The following is an 18,914-nucleotide window of genomic DNA, read 5'->3' on the forward strand; positions in this document are numbered from 1 at the left end:
GCAAATCAAAGAAAAATATCAATCTCTAACAGTTTTCTGCACTTCATCATCAATCCAAAAGGTCAGATATAGAAGTACCAGTCAGTGCCTTTTAAAAGTCATGTTTAGGAATGCCTGGGTGGTTCAGTCGGTTAAGCGTCTGCCTTCAGCTCATGTCATGATCCCAGGATCCTGGGATTGAGTCCCACATTGGGCTTCCTGCTCAGCGGGGACCCTGTTCTCCCTCTGCCTCTGCCTCTCTCTGTCTCTCATGAATAAATAAATAAAATCTTAAAAAAAAAAAAGAATCTCTAAAAGTCATGTCTAGAATCATACATTTTAAGCAACAAGTATCACTCTTAAAACTTTTTCCTTCATTCTCCAAAAGATATGAAACAAAAAAGCACTGTTTTGTATGCTTTTTACAGAATAATTATCAAGGTTGTATTTACAACATCAAGGGGGCTTTATATCATGGACATTCTACCATATCTAGTATTTTCAGTCTAATTTTACAGCTGGAGAACCTATAAGCCACAAATGATAGCAAACTTGAGTTACAGGGTGTTAAGGGAATTGCAAGAAATTAAATCAGAGTTCGGCTTTGGGTTTTGCATATCTTCTTGTTAAACTAATTCATCCTGAGAGCTAACTTGTTCTCATCAGAGCAAAATATTGTAACTACTTCACGATGTGTGATACAGAGAGAAAATATAATTAGCTTTAAAAAGTGCTGACATCAAGTCATGGGTGACTGACTTATAAATAATTGTTGAGGGCAATTAAATTTTTATTCTATTATTTTTATATATTTCTATTTTTTAAATTAATGATTAGTTCCTAAAGTATCCCTTGGTGTCCCAGGCAAAGAAAGACTAGTAGGTTGGATGGATCATGGTACTAAGCCAATTTTTTTTAAAGATTTTATTTATTTACTTATTTGAGAGAGAGAGCACGTGCGCACGCTCTTGCATAACGGGAGGGGAGGGGGGGAGGGACAAGAAGACTTACTGCTGAGCATGGAGCCTGAAGCAGGGCTCCATCCAATGTCCCTGAAATCATGAACTGAGCAGAAATCAAGAGTCAGATGCTTAACCAACTGAGTCACCCAGGCACCCCAACTTGTTATTTTTATAAAAGAAACAAATGCCTGGATTTAAGAAATAAGAAAGGGGATAAAAATAAATAACTTGAAAGAAGAAATAAAAATATTTTATATGGCTAAAGTAATAGATCCTCATTTTTTTAAACATCTGAGAAAATAATGCTTGCTATGGCTTTTTCTCCTCAGAATTTTATAAGGTGAAGGAATTCATGTTGGCTAAGTACTTTAAATTTTTTGGAAAAAATGAACTAGTAAAATAATTTTATTATTACAACCAAATATTTCTATAGTGGAGATTGTTACTTTAATAGGTTTTTACTTTTTACCTTTAAACATATTCTTGGCTCCTTAAGTTATAAATACCTACAAGAGACTAGTACTGTTTAATAACCCGTTTAATGATTTTTGGAAAATCAAGCTGAAAACATCTAAGGATGAAATAAGAAACTATAGATTTATTATTATTCACATTCTGCTTTGTATTAGCAAAAGCTGAATAATAATATTAAAAGAAACCCTATTGAACATATCTCATTTAATTTCTTAGATTTAATTAAATCAAGAGTCAATTTTCATCTTTGAGTTTACATAAGAAGAAAGAACACAAAGAACACAAAACAAAACTTGTATTCGGATAAAAAGCAATCTGCTCTGCCAAGGGTGTTCTAGTTCCAGAAAGTGTTTGATTGAAAGCTTTCTTGCCTTCTGGTCTCCTACTCCAAATCTTTTGGCCAGGAAAAGAGCTGAGGTTTGTCTCTTAATATGGTCCTCCACATTGGAGCAAGACAGATTTAATTCTACTTTAGCACTTTAGAGAGATGACTACAAAGACGTCAGCTTGATGATATAAAGTAAGTGATCTGGAATTTCCTTAGGCATTTTTAATCATGCAGTTCTAGGTATAATTTTTTTTTAAGTTCCTCAATATTTAATTTAAATTAACCTTCTCTTTTTTGCTCTACTTTTATTGACAAATGAAAATAATTAGCTTCGTTCTTTATGTCTCCCTTTTATCTTTCTTCCTGACTGAACAGATCTTTTAACTTCAATATTTTTTTTCTTGAAGACTGGGAATATAAGACAGTCACTGTTAGCCTTTTTAAAATTAAAAAAAAAAAATTTTCTCTTTTAGAGACAGAGAGCGCGCGAGAGCGCTTATATGTGTGCATGTGAGTGGGGCGGGGGTAGAGGCAGAGTCTCAAGCAGACTCGCCGCTGAACTGGGAGCCGGATGCAAGACTCAATCTCAGGATCCATGAGATCATGACCTGAGCTCAAACCAAGAGTCCAACACTTAACCAACTGAGCACCCAGGTGCCCCTCACTGTTATCCTTTGAACTATATCCAGTTTGCCTTCAGATAATTGGTACTCATGCCTTCTTAAAATGCAATAATCTGATCAGTTATGCAATAAGTACGTGAACCCCAAAACCTAGGGAAAAAAAAAAGAGGTCATGCTACAGATTGGAATTTCATTAGATGATGCTCTTTCAGTTTTCTTGTATATTCTGGAGTTGGCTTCTTCGTTCTTGTATAAATTAGTTTCTGCTTTTCTTTGATGACATGACAGCTCCTTTTTCCCCTCCCCCCAAATTAAAATTAATTATACTCCTTCAAAGAGTTTTCTATTACCTTTCATTTTTGACTGACATCCTACTTACTGTAGTCCTCAAGAAATCAATGAATATATTAATTGGAATTAGACTTGGCATCCGTCTCTAAGGAACTCAATAGTTCTTTGTAGCCTTAGATGGAATTTTTAATAACTTCAAAAGAGATTTTTTTGAAAAACCAACCGTGTATCCTTAAGTCATTCCTTCAAACCCATGTTTTTTTGAGTTTCCAGATAGAGAAATAAGGATAGAATAAAATAACCAGAATTAAAATCATTAAAACATTTATAAAAACCTCACAAGCTAATGATTGTAATAAAAAGATATTAAACGACTAGTTTAGGTAATATCTTATAAACACAAAAGAACAGTGTATTTCTTCTCAGTCATAAGACTCAATCTGAGGGGCAAAAGAACTAGGAAAAGATGGTGCTAAAGCAGGTAGACGAGATATTCAAGAAATTTGGTCTTTTTCTGTTGCTAAAATTCAGAACATTTTCTTTTTCTTTACAGTTCCAAATAAGTCAGGCAAAAACCCTCATCTTAGACTAAAACTAATAATAATCAGATAAAGAATAGAAGATAGTTTAGTCTGAAAGACTGAGTTTGAATTCTCGCTCTTACCATTTGATAGCTCTGTGACTTTTATCTTTTTGAGTTTCAGTTTCCACTTCTGAAACATGGGCATAATACCACTAAATATAATAGGGTTGGCAAGATTTAAAATAAAGGCATGTAATATTTGTAAGGTGCTTGGCTCATAGTAGGCTGTCAATAAATGTTTATGGATTTTCTTTTCCCCTCTTCCCTGATCCTGATGGAAATTAAATTTGACAGTGTTCTCTTCACTCTCAAAGCTACTGTAGTGAGAAAAAGACAGAAATAACTAAATGGAGAGGTGCTTGGGTGGCCTAGTCCACTGAGCGTCCAACTCTTGGTTTCGGCTCAGGTTGTGGGATCAGGCCCTGAGTCAGGCTCTGTGCTCAGCGTGGAGTCTGTTTAAGACTCTCTCTCCCTCTTCCTCTGCTGCTGCTCCCCTAAAATAAATAATCTTTAAAAAAATAACTAAATGGAATAATAAACCTCCTTGTTCTGAAATTTTAAAGTAAATAAGTTATGAAATAAAACTAGTAAGAGGTACACAGAATGATGGAATTATAAAAACCCATATGAAAGTTAAGATACTATTAATCATTTCCATTTTCCTCGTGGCTACGATTATGAGATTGTGTTTCATATTCAGTGAAGGGAGAAATTACCCAAGCTTTGAAAAGTGAAATCAAAAGTGTTTCATAAAAACAAAAATTTGCTTCTGTTTTCCAGAAGTTTTATCAAAAAAGTATTTCAGGGGCACCTGGGTGGCTCAGTTGGTTAAGCGTCTGTCTTCGGCTCAGGTCATGATCCCAAGGTCCTGCAATTAAGCCCCACATCAGGCTCCCTGCTCAGCGGGGAGTCTGCTTCTCCCTCTCCCACTCCGCCTGCTTGTGTTCCCTCTCTCCATGTGTCTCTCTCTGTCAAATAAATAAATAAGATCTTTAAAAAAAAAAAAGTATTTTAACAAAGGGCCTTTCATTCATTTGAGATGACCTGTTTAAGTGCGTAATATATGACAACTGCCATACTAAGTGACAGAGGACATACAGAGAAGATAAAAAGAATACTTATTAAAGGTATAGTATAGGTCATGTGGCATCAGGCATATCACTGTATTAGTTTGCTAGGGCTGCCATAACAAAATACCACCAGCTGGCTGACAAACAACAGAAATTTATTTTTTCACAGATCTGGAGGCTGCAAGTCTAAGATCAAGGTATAGGCAGAGCAGGTTTCCTCTGAGGCTTCTCTCCTTGCCTTGCAGTTGGCTACCCTCTTGCTGTCTCTTCACATGGTTGTCCCTCTGTGCATGGGCACCCCTGGTCTCTGTGTGTCTAAATTTCCTTTTAGTGCAAGGACACTGGTAGAACTGGATTAGGGCCCACTCTAATGGCCTCATTTTAACTCCATCACCTCTTTAAGGATTCTATTTCCAAATACAGTCAGATACTGAGGTACTGGGGGTAAGGGCTTCAAAATAAAAAATTCTGGGGGAACATAATCCAGTCCATAAGGAACATGATCTCACTTAACCATTGCCCTGTTTTACAAATGTGGAGCTAGGCTCTAAGAGAGTAAATAACTCAAATGTCACATAGCCAGTAAGTGGTGGAAACAAAATTTTAACTCAGGTCTCATTATGAAAGCACCAAAGGTATGTTCTTTCTTCTATTCACACCTCCTCAAAGAATTACAAATCTAATTGGAAAGACAAAGTATTGATTCGTGAAACTTTAAATATGGGGGTTATTGATAAGGAGGCACTTATTCACTAGACTTGTACCATCACATGGAAAGAATGGATTCAGGATTAATACACATTTATAGAATATGTATTACATGTTAGGCTGGGCTCTTTCACAAAAGAGTCTACTGATTCCCTTACATGAGGAATTGCTGAATGGCAAACAGGAATAGTCTTGGTAGTCTTGGACCACAGCCTATAGATGATCCTAAGCCAATGTCAAAATACAAGAGTGTTTTCCACAATAAATATCTTAGATACAACTGTCTCTTAGATCTTTGTTTCCCTGCACTTGAGCATAGGCTCTGTGCTGGTACCCATGTATGAAATCCCTAATCTACTTTATAATATTCTACCTCATTGACAATCTACCTCATTGACAATCTACCTCACTGGCGATGTTGGGGGGCTTTCTGCTCTATAGCATCTCAGAGTGAAAGACAAAAAAGTCCCATGCTGTCTCTCTTTTTTTTTAAGGATTTTATTTATTTATTTGACAGAGAGAGAGAGCACAAGCAGGGGAAGAGGGAGAGGGAGAAGCAGGCTCCCTGCTGAGCAGGGAGCCAGACATGGGGTTTGCAGGACCCTGGGATTACAACCCGAGCCGAAGGCAGACGCTCAACCGACTGAGCCACCCAGGTGCCCCTCATGCTGTGTCTCTTGAGACTCCCACTTGAGTGTCCACGAATGAGAGTCAGGCTAGCACCTGTCCCATGCTCTGGATGACTGTATATTGTTGTTTAAAGTTTGTTAAAAGTACCATTCCCTTTATTCTCCAACTGCATTTTGTGGATCTATACTCTGTGTTAAATTGTAATTATATAATTAATAAGCTAAGTAATTTACATTCCCAAATTATGTTATAAAGTTTCCAAAAAAGACCATTCCAGTTATGCATACTGGGGACCAAGGCATATGTCTAGAATCCCAGTACATACCAACTCTTACACAAAAGTTATTAGACTCCTGAAAGCAGGAAATAAAACTCCGATGTGAAAGATGTCCTTCCTATACCAGCAGGAAAGAAATGAAGACAGGCAGTTGTGGAAAAGTAACTGAAATACATGGGGAGACTAAAGGAAGATAAGATTTTTGTATAGATTACTCTCTACTTTGACTCTCCTTCTCTGGTGATAATAATGCAAACTTCATAAAGATAAGTTGCCTGTCATTGTTCAACTTAGTATATAAAGTCTAGTAAGCCTAACCATTTCTTTGGGTTTTCATTTTCCTATGGGGGTTCCCATGTATGTTAAAAATCTATATGCTTTTCTCCTGTTCATCTGTCTTATGTCAATTTGATTCTCAGCCCCAGCCAGAGACTCTAGGAGGGTAAAGTTTTGCTTCCCATGCCATATGTGTGTGTGTGTGTATACACATATGCATATACATACACACACATATACACAGCACTTACCATTTATTATAGGGGTCAAGAACTGCCCTCAAGAAGGCTGAATTGTGGAGCTCCATTAATTTGTTTTTTTTTTAATGTAAATTCTTTGGATATCAATTAGACCATTTTCAGAAAACAAGTACAAAAGCACATTTCAAAGTTTGACCTGATTTTTAGTATATTATCCATACTTCTTTCCTAGAGTATGAACATTCAATGGTGTTCTTATCAATAATGAGAATTCAGTTGTGATTTTTCAAACTGTCTCAGTTGAGTTAAGTGGGTGGAAGAGGTGGGAGTAGCTTATCAGAATCTTGGAGAAAAATGGAAAAGCAGATAAAGAGGTAATGTACATAGTTTAAAAACAAAGCAGTGCTTTTCTCCAATACTTTAATGTGTTTTTTGTCATAGTAATTTAATGTTTTCAAATTTCAAATAATATCAAATATGTTTTTTAAAAAAAGAAGTTGAGAAACACCAATGTAGGGGAATTTTTAAAAACCTGAAGATCAGATTTCATTTTTTCCAGGAAAAAAAGTGCATTAGGAGGCATTTAATGAATGTTTTTAATTGAATAGCCTTAGTAGCCAATTAACCCAAAATACACTTAATTCACTAAATATATACATAGAGAAAGGTAATGCTCTTACAGTATTGTGTCCAGGAAGTGATTGGCATGATGGTCTCTAAGCTGTAAGTGGAAAAGTAAATCTTCCAACACAGTATGACATTTTTGCAACTCTGAGCACGTATATTTTTATTCTGACATTTTTGTGTTTCCAGTTCTTTTTACCTTTGTAAGCTTTCAATGAAAGATCTACTTATTATCCCCCCTCATCTCCACCTCCTGGTGCCTTCTACAAAATAAACATAAAATTGGCGATACATGCTCAGATTGGGAACTGCTCTGACCCCTGAATTTCTTTTTCCTCAAGCTGAGTATCCAAAGACAACTAAGATTTTCAATTTAGGCTTTTTTAGTTTTCAGTCCCAGAACCACCTTACTCCAAACACCTTCGCAGAACATAATATTTCTTATCTGCCGTCAGGTTCAAACCAATCAGTTCTCACAGTTGGAGATAGACTGAAAGAATGTCTACAGTGCAGGCCCTCCCCATCCAGTGGCTCTATGTGCTTATGTGACGGGCAGTGCCCTGTTCCCCTGAAGTCCAAGGAATACCTACCTCTAGTTTCAGAACATCATGCTGAAGTTTACGCTGAAATTCAAGGAAGTTTTTGATTGTCAGCTTCCCCTTAAGATCAGCTCCAAAGAAGTAAGTTGTGAGGGCCGAACACAAGCCAGACTTGAGGGTGTTACCAGTAGTAGGACGATCTCTGTGACGCATACCCATACTGGTTTGGGAGCGAATGATGCTCTGAACCTAAAAGAGAAGCAAACCCCCATCCAGAAAAACATTACAAAGTACAGAAGTATAAAAAAGTAAGAACGATAACTACTTGATTATTTATTATTTGCCTACACTGTGCTACAATTTTCTTTTAATGTTCACAATCCTATTAAGTCTTAGGATTGGCCTCATTTTATAGATGAGGAATTTGAGGCACATAGTGTTTAATAACTTGTTCAAGGTCAAGTAGCTAGCAAGTAGCAGACCCAGGATTTTAACACAGACGCTTGACACCTTTATAATTGAGATGCTCTTAAAAAATCCCTCTTCAGAAAAGAGCATGCATTTGTTTTTGAGGCTCAAAACCTCTCACAAAACACTAAAATAATCATCAACCTCACATTAATACATTCCATATCTCAGGAAACTTAAAAACTTCATACTTCTAACTACTGACTCTATAGTTATGACAAGAGGAAGCATAGCTGTAGGCAAATACTGACATCTAAGAGAGAGAACACATTTATTAGAATGATAAATTAAAATACAAAGTTGGTATGAAATAATTCCCCAAGAAAAGTTGGGAAATTAGCTTAATCCTTGAGACGTTTTATTTTTATTTTTATTTTTATTTTTGTAAAAGATTTATTTATTTGAGAGAGAGAGAGTGAGCAAGCATGCATACAAGTCGGGGGAGAAGCAGAGGGAGAGAGAAATTAAAGCTGACTGCCCCCTGAGTGCAGAGCCCCACACAGGGCTTGATCTCACGACCCATGAGCTCATGACCTCAGGCAAAACAATCAGACTCTTAACCGACTGAGCCACCCAGGCACCCCCTCTGAGAAGTTTTAAATGAGCCTTTTGAGAAAGGATAAGTTTTGGAACCAGCAACTATGGCCTAACTATATAAATGAGCTTTTTGAAGTCTATGATTGTTACAGCTTTTTTTTGTCCTTTACTAGTTCCTGCATTCTTTTCTACCTCTAAAAAGCCTAAAAAGCAACCATTCAGAATAATTAAAATTGGGATATGTAAAGATAAATAATAAAGGTGTGCTATATAAATAAACAATACAGATAGCTTTGTGGGTAATGCTTTTTAAATTGCCAAATTAGAAAAGCATTAACACTTAAAAACATAAGAATTGTAACAACAGGTTTACTTTAGTTAAATGTCTCATGTATTTTATTTCTTATCTGTGACCATAAAGAAGATTTAAGTCTGTGGCTGTACAATGGAAAGACAGGAGACAAGGAGTCAGGAGACGTGAGGTCTGATTCTGTTTTTCTGAGAAAGAATTTGTAAGAGAAGAATTTATGCAGGTCATTGAAACTCTTTGGGCCTTACTTGTCTCACTAGAAAAGTCACAGAGTATATTATTTTTGAATCTCCTTGTAACTCTAGGTTGGTATCATACATGGTTTTGCTATAATTTCTTCGGGGTTCATGTTTTTTCATGGTAATAAGATTAGTTGACATTTGTTTCTTATGCACATAGAGATTTGAAAGACAGGGATACAATGAATTTTTTTATTCTTTTTTTTTTTTAAGATTTTATTTATTTATTTGACAGAGAGAGACACAGTGAGAGAAGGAACACAAGCAGCGGGGTGGGAGAGGGAGAAGCAGGCTTCCCGCAGAGCAGGGAGCCCGATGCAGGGCACGATCCCAGGACCCTGGGATCACGACTTGAGCCGAAGGCAGAGGCTTAACGACTGAGCCATCCAGGTGCTCCGGATTTTTTAATTCTTTAGGTTGAAGATTTTTAGACTTTAAATTGAATACAGGATAATCAGAACATTTTTTGTTGTTGTTTTGAAGGTAATACACAATTCATTTTATCTGCTTCATTGTGAGTACTGAAGAATTTCCAATAGCAGTGAACCAGTATTGAGAACCTGCCATGATTTAAATTTTGCCTGTAGCTATAAATATTGCAGCTTATATCCTTCCTATGGTGGAAACTGTGTGTTAGCTTCAAGAGTGTGGTGCTGGGAATGTGTGTGTGTAAGTGACTGGGAAAAAGAGTTTAGGGAAAATTAACTAACTAATGCTATATCTTCTTCATTAGTGATTAAATGCATAGTCTAAATACTAACCATTTATATATAAACTACTATTTATAATAAGCATTCTTTTTTTTTAAAGATTTTATTTATTTATTTGACAGAGAGAGAGAGAGCACAAGCAGGGGGAGCAGCAGAGGGAGAGGGAGAAGCAGGCTCCCCACTGAGCAGGGATTCCCGACATGGGGTTCGATCCCAGGACCCTGGGATCATGACCTGAGCCAAAGGCAGCTGCTTAACCAACTGAGCCACCTAGCTGCCCCTATAATAAGCATTCTTTAAAAACTTTAAAAAAAAAGCACATATCACTAGATTTTGTGTATGTGTGTATGTGTGAGAAAATGTTTTCTCAGAATTTCTCAGCTGGAAAATTTTTTTCTTTTTTTTTAAGATTTTATTTATTTATTTGAGAGAAAGAGAGAGAGCACTTGCGTGAGTGGGGAGGAGGCAGAGGTTGAGGGAGAAGTAGGCTCCCTGCTGAGCCGGGAGCCTGACACGGGGCTTGATCCTGAGACCCGGGATTACGACCCTAGCCAGAGGCAGACGCTTAACTGATGAGCCACCCAGACACCCCAATATTTTTTTAAATATTTTTATTTAGATAATTTGTTAAGGGCATAACATGAGAATCAATCAAGACATCAACTAGTCATGTGAATGCTTACTATATGCTATATGCTGTGGAGGAAGTCAAAAGAAATGTAAAACATGATCTCTGAAATAAAATTTCATTCTTCTTCTTCTGTCTCGTAAATGAGTTATTTCTCATACTTTCATACTAAAAAAAAAACATTTCTGTCATGGCATTGAGCGAACAGAGCCCAAACAGTTACGAGGGTTTTTTTTTTTAAACTATCTTTTGTTATGATCTTTTGCTTTGATCTGGAAGGAAATGGGTTAGAGAAAGAATCTGTGTGAAAGCAAGGTCAGAGAAAACTCAGAGTATTAAGAGTAGATTAATAATGCCTTTTAGTAATATGTGTTTATGCATGATCAAAGTGATTTTAGAAAAAGATGAATCAAAGAGTAATATTAGCTATTAGTTTGCTTCATGCAACATTAACTTTGAAATATGTGAGGTCCTCTTCCTGCTTCTGTTTAACTTTTTTTATAAGCTTGATGAATACACTGTCAAGAAAATACCTGTTTACCTGGGAAGTAAGCGCAAAGTTTGAATGTTTGGAAGCCTAGAGCACTTTTTTTTTTTTTTAAGATTTTATTTATTTACTTGACAGAGAGACAGACACGGCGAGAGAGGGAACATAAGCATGGGGAGTGGGAGAGGGAGAAGCAGGCTTCTGGCGGAGCAGGGAGCCAGATGCGGGGCTCCATCCCAGGACCCTGGGATCATGACCTGAGCTGAAGGCAGACGCTTAACGACTGAGCCACCCAGGTGCCCCAGCCTAGAGCACTTTCAACTTAATAAATTCTTATATTTCCCAAGAATAAAGAGAGCCATTTGCGCATGAGCTACCTTACAATTATTTTTTTGCTTTTGGTCTAAAAGAGTTTTTACATCAAGATTCCTTGTGATCAATATTAGAAGTTGTATCAGTTTAAGGCAGTCAGTTATCAAGGGATCATATTAGATGAAATAGCGCTCCCTTCTCTAACAAGTGAATGGAATGGTGAAGTGACTGCCCCAAGTCATTTTGCATGTCAACATCAAAGATAGAAATAAGACCCATCTGCTCTATTCACTTGAGAGGGAGAGAATGAAGGTGTAAGCAGAGGGGAGGGGCAGAGGGACAGCAGGCTCCCCGCTGAGCAGGGAGACCTATGCGGGGCTCAATCCCAGGATTCCAAGATCATGACCTGAGCTGAAGTCAGATGCTTAACCAGCTGAGCTACCCAGGTGCCTCCAGGACCCATCTGCTCTAAATTCAAATCTAGAGTTTAGTATCTGTACTAGGAGTATGGCTATTTGGCTTCTCAGAGGTGAAGGAAGTCCCCAGTCTGCATCAGAAGGGTTGGTGCTCTCAGTTTCTCTGGCTTGAAAAACTGTAAGGACAGAATTTGGAGCAACTACAACCACTGGAAAGCGAGGAGGAAATCCTGAAAAGAAGAAAGCCAAAGAGGGGGAGCCCCACATTCCATATATAAACTCTAGCCAAATCCACTTGAGCTAATTGCCTGCTAAAACAAAATGCTAATACTCTTCAGATGAATATAACAAGATCTAAAGTCAATAACATGTCATTTATAATATCTAGACAAAAATCCAAAATTACTTAACATATGAAGAAATGGGAAAACTTGGCTCATCCTCAAGAGAAAAAGACAATTAATGGAGATCAATCCCAAGATGACCTAGATACTGGAAATTAATAGACAAGAATTTTAAAACAGTTAAATAATAATGTTCAAGAGTATAATATATACTTGTGAATAAGGAAAAGATAGGGTATTTCAGATGAGAAAGAAAACTATATAAAAAATGAAATGGATGTTCAAGAACTGAAAAATGCAATATCTGAAATAAAAATTTACTAGATTAGCTTAATAGCAGAATTGACCAAAGAAAAAGTCCATGAATATGAGGATAAATCAATAAAAACTACATAACTTGAACAGCAGAGAGGAAAAGAGATTGAAAAAAAAATAGAGCTTTAGAGATTTGTGATGCAATATCACATATGGTCTTAACATTTGTGTTACTAGAGTGTCAGAGAGAGGTAAGAGAGAATGGAGCCAAAAAAAAAATGTGAAGACATGGGGCGCCTGGGTGGCTCAGTCATTAAGCGTCTGCCTTCGGCTCAGGTCATGATCCCAGGGTCCTGGGATTGAGCCCCACATCGGGCTCCCTGCTCAGCGGGAAACCTGCTTCTCCCTCTCCCACTCCCCCTGATTGTGTTTCATCTCTCCCTATCTCTCTCTGTCAAAAAATAAACAAAATCTTAAGAAAAAAAAAATGTTAAGACATAATGGCCAGGAGGCGCCTGGGTGGCTCAGTCATTAAGCGTCTGCCTTTGGCTCTGGTCATGATCCCAGGGTCCTGGGATCAAGCCCTGCATTGGGCTCCCTGCTCAGTGGGAAGCCTGCTTCTCCCTCTCCCACTCCCCTCTGCTTGTGTTCCCTCTCTCGCTGTGTCTCTCTCTATCAAATAAATAAAAAATCTTAAAAAAAAAAGACATAATGGCCAGAAACTTCTCAAATTTGATAAAAATCATAAATTTATATATACAATTAGCTCATCAAATACCAAGAAGAATAAATACAAAGAAAACCACACTGAGGCACGTTGTAATCAAATTTCTAGAAACCAATTATAAAGAGAAAATCTGGAAAGCAGAGAGAGAAAATAACATATAAATAGGACAACAATGATTTAAATAGCCAGACTTTTAATCAGAAGGAATCAGAAGGGGATGCCTGGGTGGCTCAGTCGGTTAAGCGTCTGCCTTTGGCTCAGGTCATGACCTCAGGGTCCTGGGATCGAGTCCCACATTGGGCTCCTTGCTTAGCAGGGAATCTGTTGCTCCCTCTGCCCGTTGCTCCCCCTGCTTGTGTTCTCTCTTTCTCTCACTCTCAAATAAATAAATAAATAAATTAAATTAAATTTTTTTTAATTATATATACATTTTTGTAGTTTTTAATTTTATTATGTTATGTTAGTCACCATACAATACATCATTAGTTTTGAGGTAGTGATCCACGATCCATTGTTTTTGTATAACACCTAGTGCTCCATGTAGTACGTGCCCTCCTTAATACCCATCACCGGGCTAACCAATCCCCCCTCCCCCCTCCCCTCTAAAACCCTGTTTGTTTCTCAGGTCCATAGTCTCTCATGGTTCATCTCTCCCTCCAATTCCCCCCACCCATTTTTCCCTTCCTTCTCCTAATGTCCTCCATGTTATGTTCCACAAATAGGTGAAACCATATGATAATTGACTTTCTCTGCTTGACTTATTTCACTTAGCATAATTTCCTCCAGTCCCATCCATGTTGATGTAAAAGTTGGGTATTCATCTTTTCTGATGGCTGAGTAATATTCCATTGTATATATGGACCACATCTTCTTTATCCATTCATCTGTTGAAGGGCATCTCGGCTCTTTCCACAGTTTGGCTATTGTGGACATTGCTGCTATGAACACTGGGGTGTATATGGTCCTTCTTTTCACTACATCTGTGTCTTTGGGGTAAATACCCAGTAGTGCAATTGCTGGGTCATAGGGTAGCTCTATTTTTAAATTTTTGAGGAACCTCCACACTGTTTTCCGAAGTGGCTGTACCAACTTGCATTCCCACCAACAGTGTAAGAGGGTTCCCCTTTCTCCACAACCTCTCCAACATTTGTTGTTTCTTTCCCTGTCCATTTTTGCCATTCTAACTGGTGTAAGGTGGTATCTCAGTGTGGTTTTGATTTGCATTTCCCTGATGGCTAATGATGATGAACATTTTTTCATGTGTCTGTTAGCCATTTGTATGTCTTCTACAGAGAAGTGTCTGTTCATCTCTTCTGCCCACTTTTTGACTTGATTATTTGTTTTTTGGGTGTTGAGTTTGAGAAGTTCTTTATAGATTTTGGATACCAGCCCTGTGTCTGTAGTGTCATTTGCAAATATCTTCTCCCATTCTATGGGTTGCCTCTTTGTTTTGTTGACTGTTTCCTTTGCTGTGCAGAAGCTTTTTATCTTGATGAAGTCCCAAAAGTTCATTTTTGCTTTTGTTTCACTAGCTTTTGGAGATTATCTTGAAAGAAGTTGCTGTGGCCAATGTCAAAGGGGTTACTGCCTATGTTCTCCTCTAGGATTTTGATGGATTCCTGTCTCACATTGAGGTCTTTCATCCACTTTGAGTTTATCTTTGTGAATGGTGTTAGAGAATGGTCAAGTTTCATTCTTCTGCATGTGGCTGTCCAATTTTCCCAGCACCATTTATTGAAGAGACTGTCTTTTTTCCATTGCATGTTTTTTCCTGCTTTGTCAAAGATTCTTTGACCATAGAGTTGAGGGTTCATATCTGGGTTCTCTCTTCTGTTCCATTGGTCTGTATGTCTGTTTTTGTGCCAGTACCATGCTGTCTTGGTGATCACTGATTTGTAATATAGCTTGAAATTGGGCAACATGATGCCCTCAGCTTTGTTTTTCTTTTTCAACATCTCCTTGGCGATTCGGGGTCTTTTCTGATTCCATACAAATTTTAGGATTGTTTGTTCCAGCACTTTGAAAAATGTCATTGGAATTTTGATCGGGATGGCATTGAAGGTATAGATTGCTCTGGGTAGCACAGACATTTTAACAATGTTTATTCTTCCGATCCATGAGCATGGAATATTTTTCCATCTTTTTGTGTCTTCTTCAATTTCTTTCATGAGTGTTTTGTAGTTCCTAGAGTATAGATCCTTTACCTCTTTGGTTAGGTTTATTCCTAGGTATCTTACGGTTTTTGGTGCTATTGTAAATGGAATCGTTTCTTTAATTTCTCTTCCTACAGTTGCATTGTTAGTGTATAAGAAAGCAACTGATTTCTGTGCATTGATTTTGTATCCTGCCACATTACTGAATTGCTGGATGAGTTCTAGTAATTTGGGGGTGGAGTCTTTTGGGTTTTCCACATAAAGTATCATGTCGTCTGCGAAAAGAGAGGTTTGACTTCTTCTTTGCCAATTTGAATACCTTTTATTTCTTTTTGTTGTCTGATTGCTGTTGCTAGGACTTCTAGTACTATGTTGAACAACAGTGGTGAGAGTGGGCACCTTTGACGTGTTCCTGATCTTAAGGGAAAGGCTCTCAGCTTTTCCCCATTGAGGATGATATTTGCTGTGGGTTTTTCATAGATGGATTTTATGAGCTTGAGGAATGTTCCCTCTATCCCTATACTCTGGAGAGTTTTAATCAGGAAAGGATGTTGTATTTTGTCAAATGCTTTTTCTGCATCAATTGAGAGGACCATACGGTTCTTCTCCCTCCTCTTATTGTGTTCTATCACATTGGTTGATTTGTGAATGTTGAACCACCCTTGCATCCTGGAGATAAATCCCACTTGGTCGTGGTGGATGATCCTTTTAATGTATTGTTGGATCCTATTAGCTAGGATTTTGTTGAGGATTTTGGAATCCATATTCATCAGGGATATCGGTCTGAAATTCTCCTTTTTGATGGGGTCTTTGCCTGGTTTGGGGATTAAGGTAATGCTGGCCTCATAGAATGAATTTGGAAGTTTTCCTTCTGTTTCTATTTTTTGAAACAGCTTCAGTAGAATAGGTATTATTTCTTCTTTGAATGTTTGGTAGAATTCCCCAGGGAATCCATCAGGCCCTGGACTCTTGTTTTTTGGGAGGTTTTTGATCACTGCTTCAATCTCGTTACTGGTTATTGGCCTCTTCAGGTTGTCAATTTCTTCCTGTTTCAGTCTTGGCAGCTTATAGGTTTCCAGGAAGGCCTCCATTTCATCCAGATTGCTCAGTTTATTGGCACATAGTTGTTGATAGTAATTTCTAATAATTGTTTCTATTTCCTTGGTGTTAGTCGTGATCTCTCCCCTTTCATTCATAATTTTATTAATTTGGGTCCTTTCTCTCTTCTTTTGGATAAGTCTGGCCAGTGGTTTATCGATCTTATTAATTCTTTCCAAGAACCAACTTCTAGTTTCGTTGATCTGATCTACTGTGTTTCTGGTTTCTAATCCATTGATTTCTGCTTTAATTTTAATTCTGCCATTTGTGATTAACATGGATGGACCTTGAGGGCATTATGCTACATGAAATAAGTCAGACAAAGACAGACAAATACTGTATGATTTCACTTATATATATATAATCTTAAAAAAAAAAGGCCAAACTCATAGACACAGAGAAGAGATTGTTGGTTGACAGAGGCGGGGGGTCCCCATGGGTGCAGGTGGTCTAAAGGTATAAACTTCCAGTTATAAGATAAATAAGTCCTGGGGATTAATGTACAGCATGGTGATTATAATTCACTGTTTTGTATTGTAAATTTGAAAGTTAAGAGAGTAGATCTTAAAAATTCTCATCACAAGAAAAAAAAATTGTAACGGGGCGCCTGGGTGACTCAGTCGGTTAAGCGTCTGCCTTTGGCTCAGGTCATGATCCCAGGGTCCTGGGATTGAGCCCCGCATCGGGCTCTCTGCTCTGCGGGAAGCCTGCTTCTCCCTCTCCCTCTGCCCCTGCTTGTGTTCCCTCTTTTGCTATCTCTCCGTCAAATAAATAAATAAAATCTTAAAAAAAAAAAAAGAAAAAAAATTATTGTGGTAATCACTTTGCAATATATACACAGATCAAATCATTATGTTTTACACCTAAAACTAATACAATGCTATGTCAATAATATCTCAATAAAAATAGAATTAAATAGTTTTATATAAAATAAAATCCAGGGATGGGTTGAATATGTGGATTAAAGATGCACTTGTGATGAACACAGGGTGATGCATGGAAGTTTTGAATCATTATACTGTACACCTGAAACTAATATCACATTGTATGTTAACTAACTGGAATTAAAATAAAAACTCAAGAAAAAAAAAGAAAAAGGGGGGTGTGGGGGGGTAAATTGTGTTTCTCAACTAAAGTCCAAATGAAAATAAAATTAGCCCTATCCCCTCTTCAAATAAAATAAAATTTTAAAAATAGCAAAGTAAGTTCTTTGTATAATCATTTGAGGCTACCGGGCAATACCAGTAAAGTGCAGGCTTATGGAAAAGTGAAGGTATTCAATGTACACAGCAAGCAGATTTGAATAAATGTCTCCAGGTATTTAAAATATTTGTCTCTGGGGGCGCCCGGGTGGCTCAGTCAGTTAAGCGACTGCCTTCGGCTCAGGTCATGATCCTGGAGTCCCGGGATCGAGTCCCGCATCGGGCTCCCTGCTCGGCAGGGAGTCTGCTTCTCCCTCTGACTCTCCTCCCTCTCATGCTCTCTGTATCTCATTCTCTCTGTCTCAAATAAATAAATAAGATCTTTAAAAAAAATAAATAAATAAAAATAAAGATATTTGTCTCTGTGAATTTATTTAAAGATATACTGTACCTCATACTTTTTCCCATTTCCTTTTTGCTACATTCCTTATTTTAAATACAAAATGCTTTCTCTTACACATCCACATATATATCTTTTGTTTTGTTTTGAAGCCATTCTGACAATCAGAATCATTGTATCTAAAGAGGTATCAGGGCCCACCAATGATAGAAGTTTTATGGAAATGTGGTCTCTTCCTAGGATTCATCAGAAACTGTATACATCTATGGCTTGGACCTGCTACAGTCAAAGGCATGGCATCATTTTTCCTTCTCCTACAGAAATCCTTTCAGAACATCCTTCTATTCTGGAACTACCTGGCACAAAGGAGCTGTTTAATAAGCATTGACTAAACACATGATTGAATAGCCATAATTTTTCCTCTCAGCGTCAAAGTCTAATTCATGTTGGGGAATCAGAAGAACTTTGATCTTAATCATATGCTCAAATAATTCCTTACATTTAGAGTAAAAACAAACAAATAAAACCCACTTGTTAAAAGTGAGGACGATTTTTTTAAATGACACATTAGGTACTTCAAAAACTGGATAGCATCTGAGTATGATGACCAAGACCAAAATAACTCCAAGATACATGAAAATGTATTAAATATTAATGTACTTAAAGGAACTTTCCAGAATAACTTGCCTGTTCAAACTCCTCCATGTCTACTTCTCCATCTCCATTCAAGTCAAACATCTTGAAGGCGATTTCAAAATTTCTCTGAGGAGCTACAAGTAGAAAGGAAGGAAAGGATAGGAGGGAAGGAAGAGAAGAGGGAGGGGGGGAGAAAGAAAAGTATTTAGAAGGCATTGAGTAAAAATAAAAAATCGTTCCTTTAAGAAAAACAGATGGTTAAACACAAAGTATTATCAAGTCACAGAATGCCACCATATTTATCTAGATTAATTTGTAGTGATACTCCTTAAAACCAAAAGAGAAACTTGACTGCCATTAAGATAGCACTTGTCTCTTGAGTTTCAACACTAATCTCCTATATACTTCAGCTTTGCTTTATTAGAAACCATCCTCTTAACTGTATCATATTAATGTTGCTCTGTTACTTAAATATAGCATTATTTATC

General features: G+C 37.4%; 1 protein-coding gene across 5 annotated transcripts in view; it reads right to left on the reverse strand.

The window, feature by feature from the left end:
* The window catches only part of MICU1 (mitochondrial calcium uptake 1), a 230,262-nt gene that overhangs the window by 69,177 nt on the left and 142,171 nt on the right, over positions 1–18,914 (reverse strand). For all 5 annotated transcript variants that reach the window (XM_064594798.1, XM_064594795.1, XM_064594796.1 and 2 more), the window contains 2 exons: positions 18,478–18,560; positions 7,616–7,813 (listed from right to left, as the gene is read on the reverse strand). In XM_064594798.1, coding sequence (XP_064450868.1) covers positions 7,616–7,813; positions 18,478–18,560 — 281 coding nt within the window. The remainder of the gene's footprint in view (positions 1–7,615; positions 7,814–18,477; positions 18,561–18,914) is intronic.

The sequence above is a fragment of the Mirounga angustirostris genome, unplaced genomic scaffold, assembly GCF_029215605.1.
Source record: "Mirounga angustirostris isolate CCGP_5_RB_7025 unplaced genomic scaffold, mMirAng1.0.hap1 SCAF_6, whole genome shotgun sequence".
NCBI lineage: Eukaryota > Metazoa > Chordata > Mammalia > Carnivora > Phocidae > Mirounga > Mirounga angustirostris.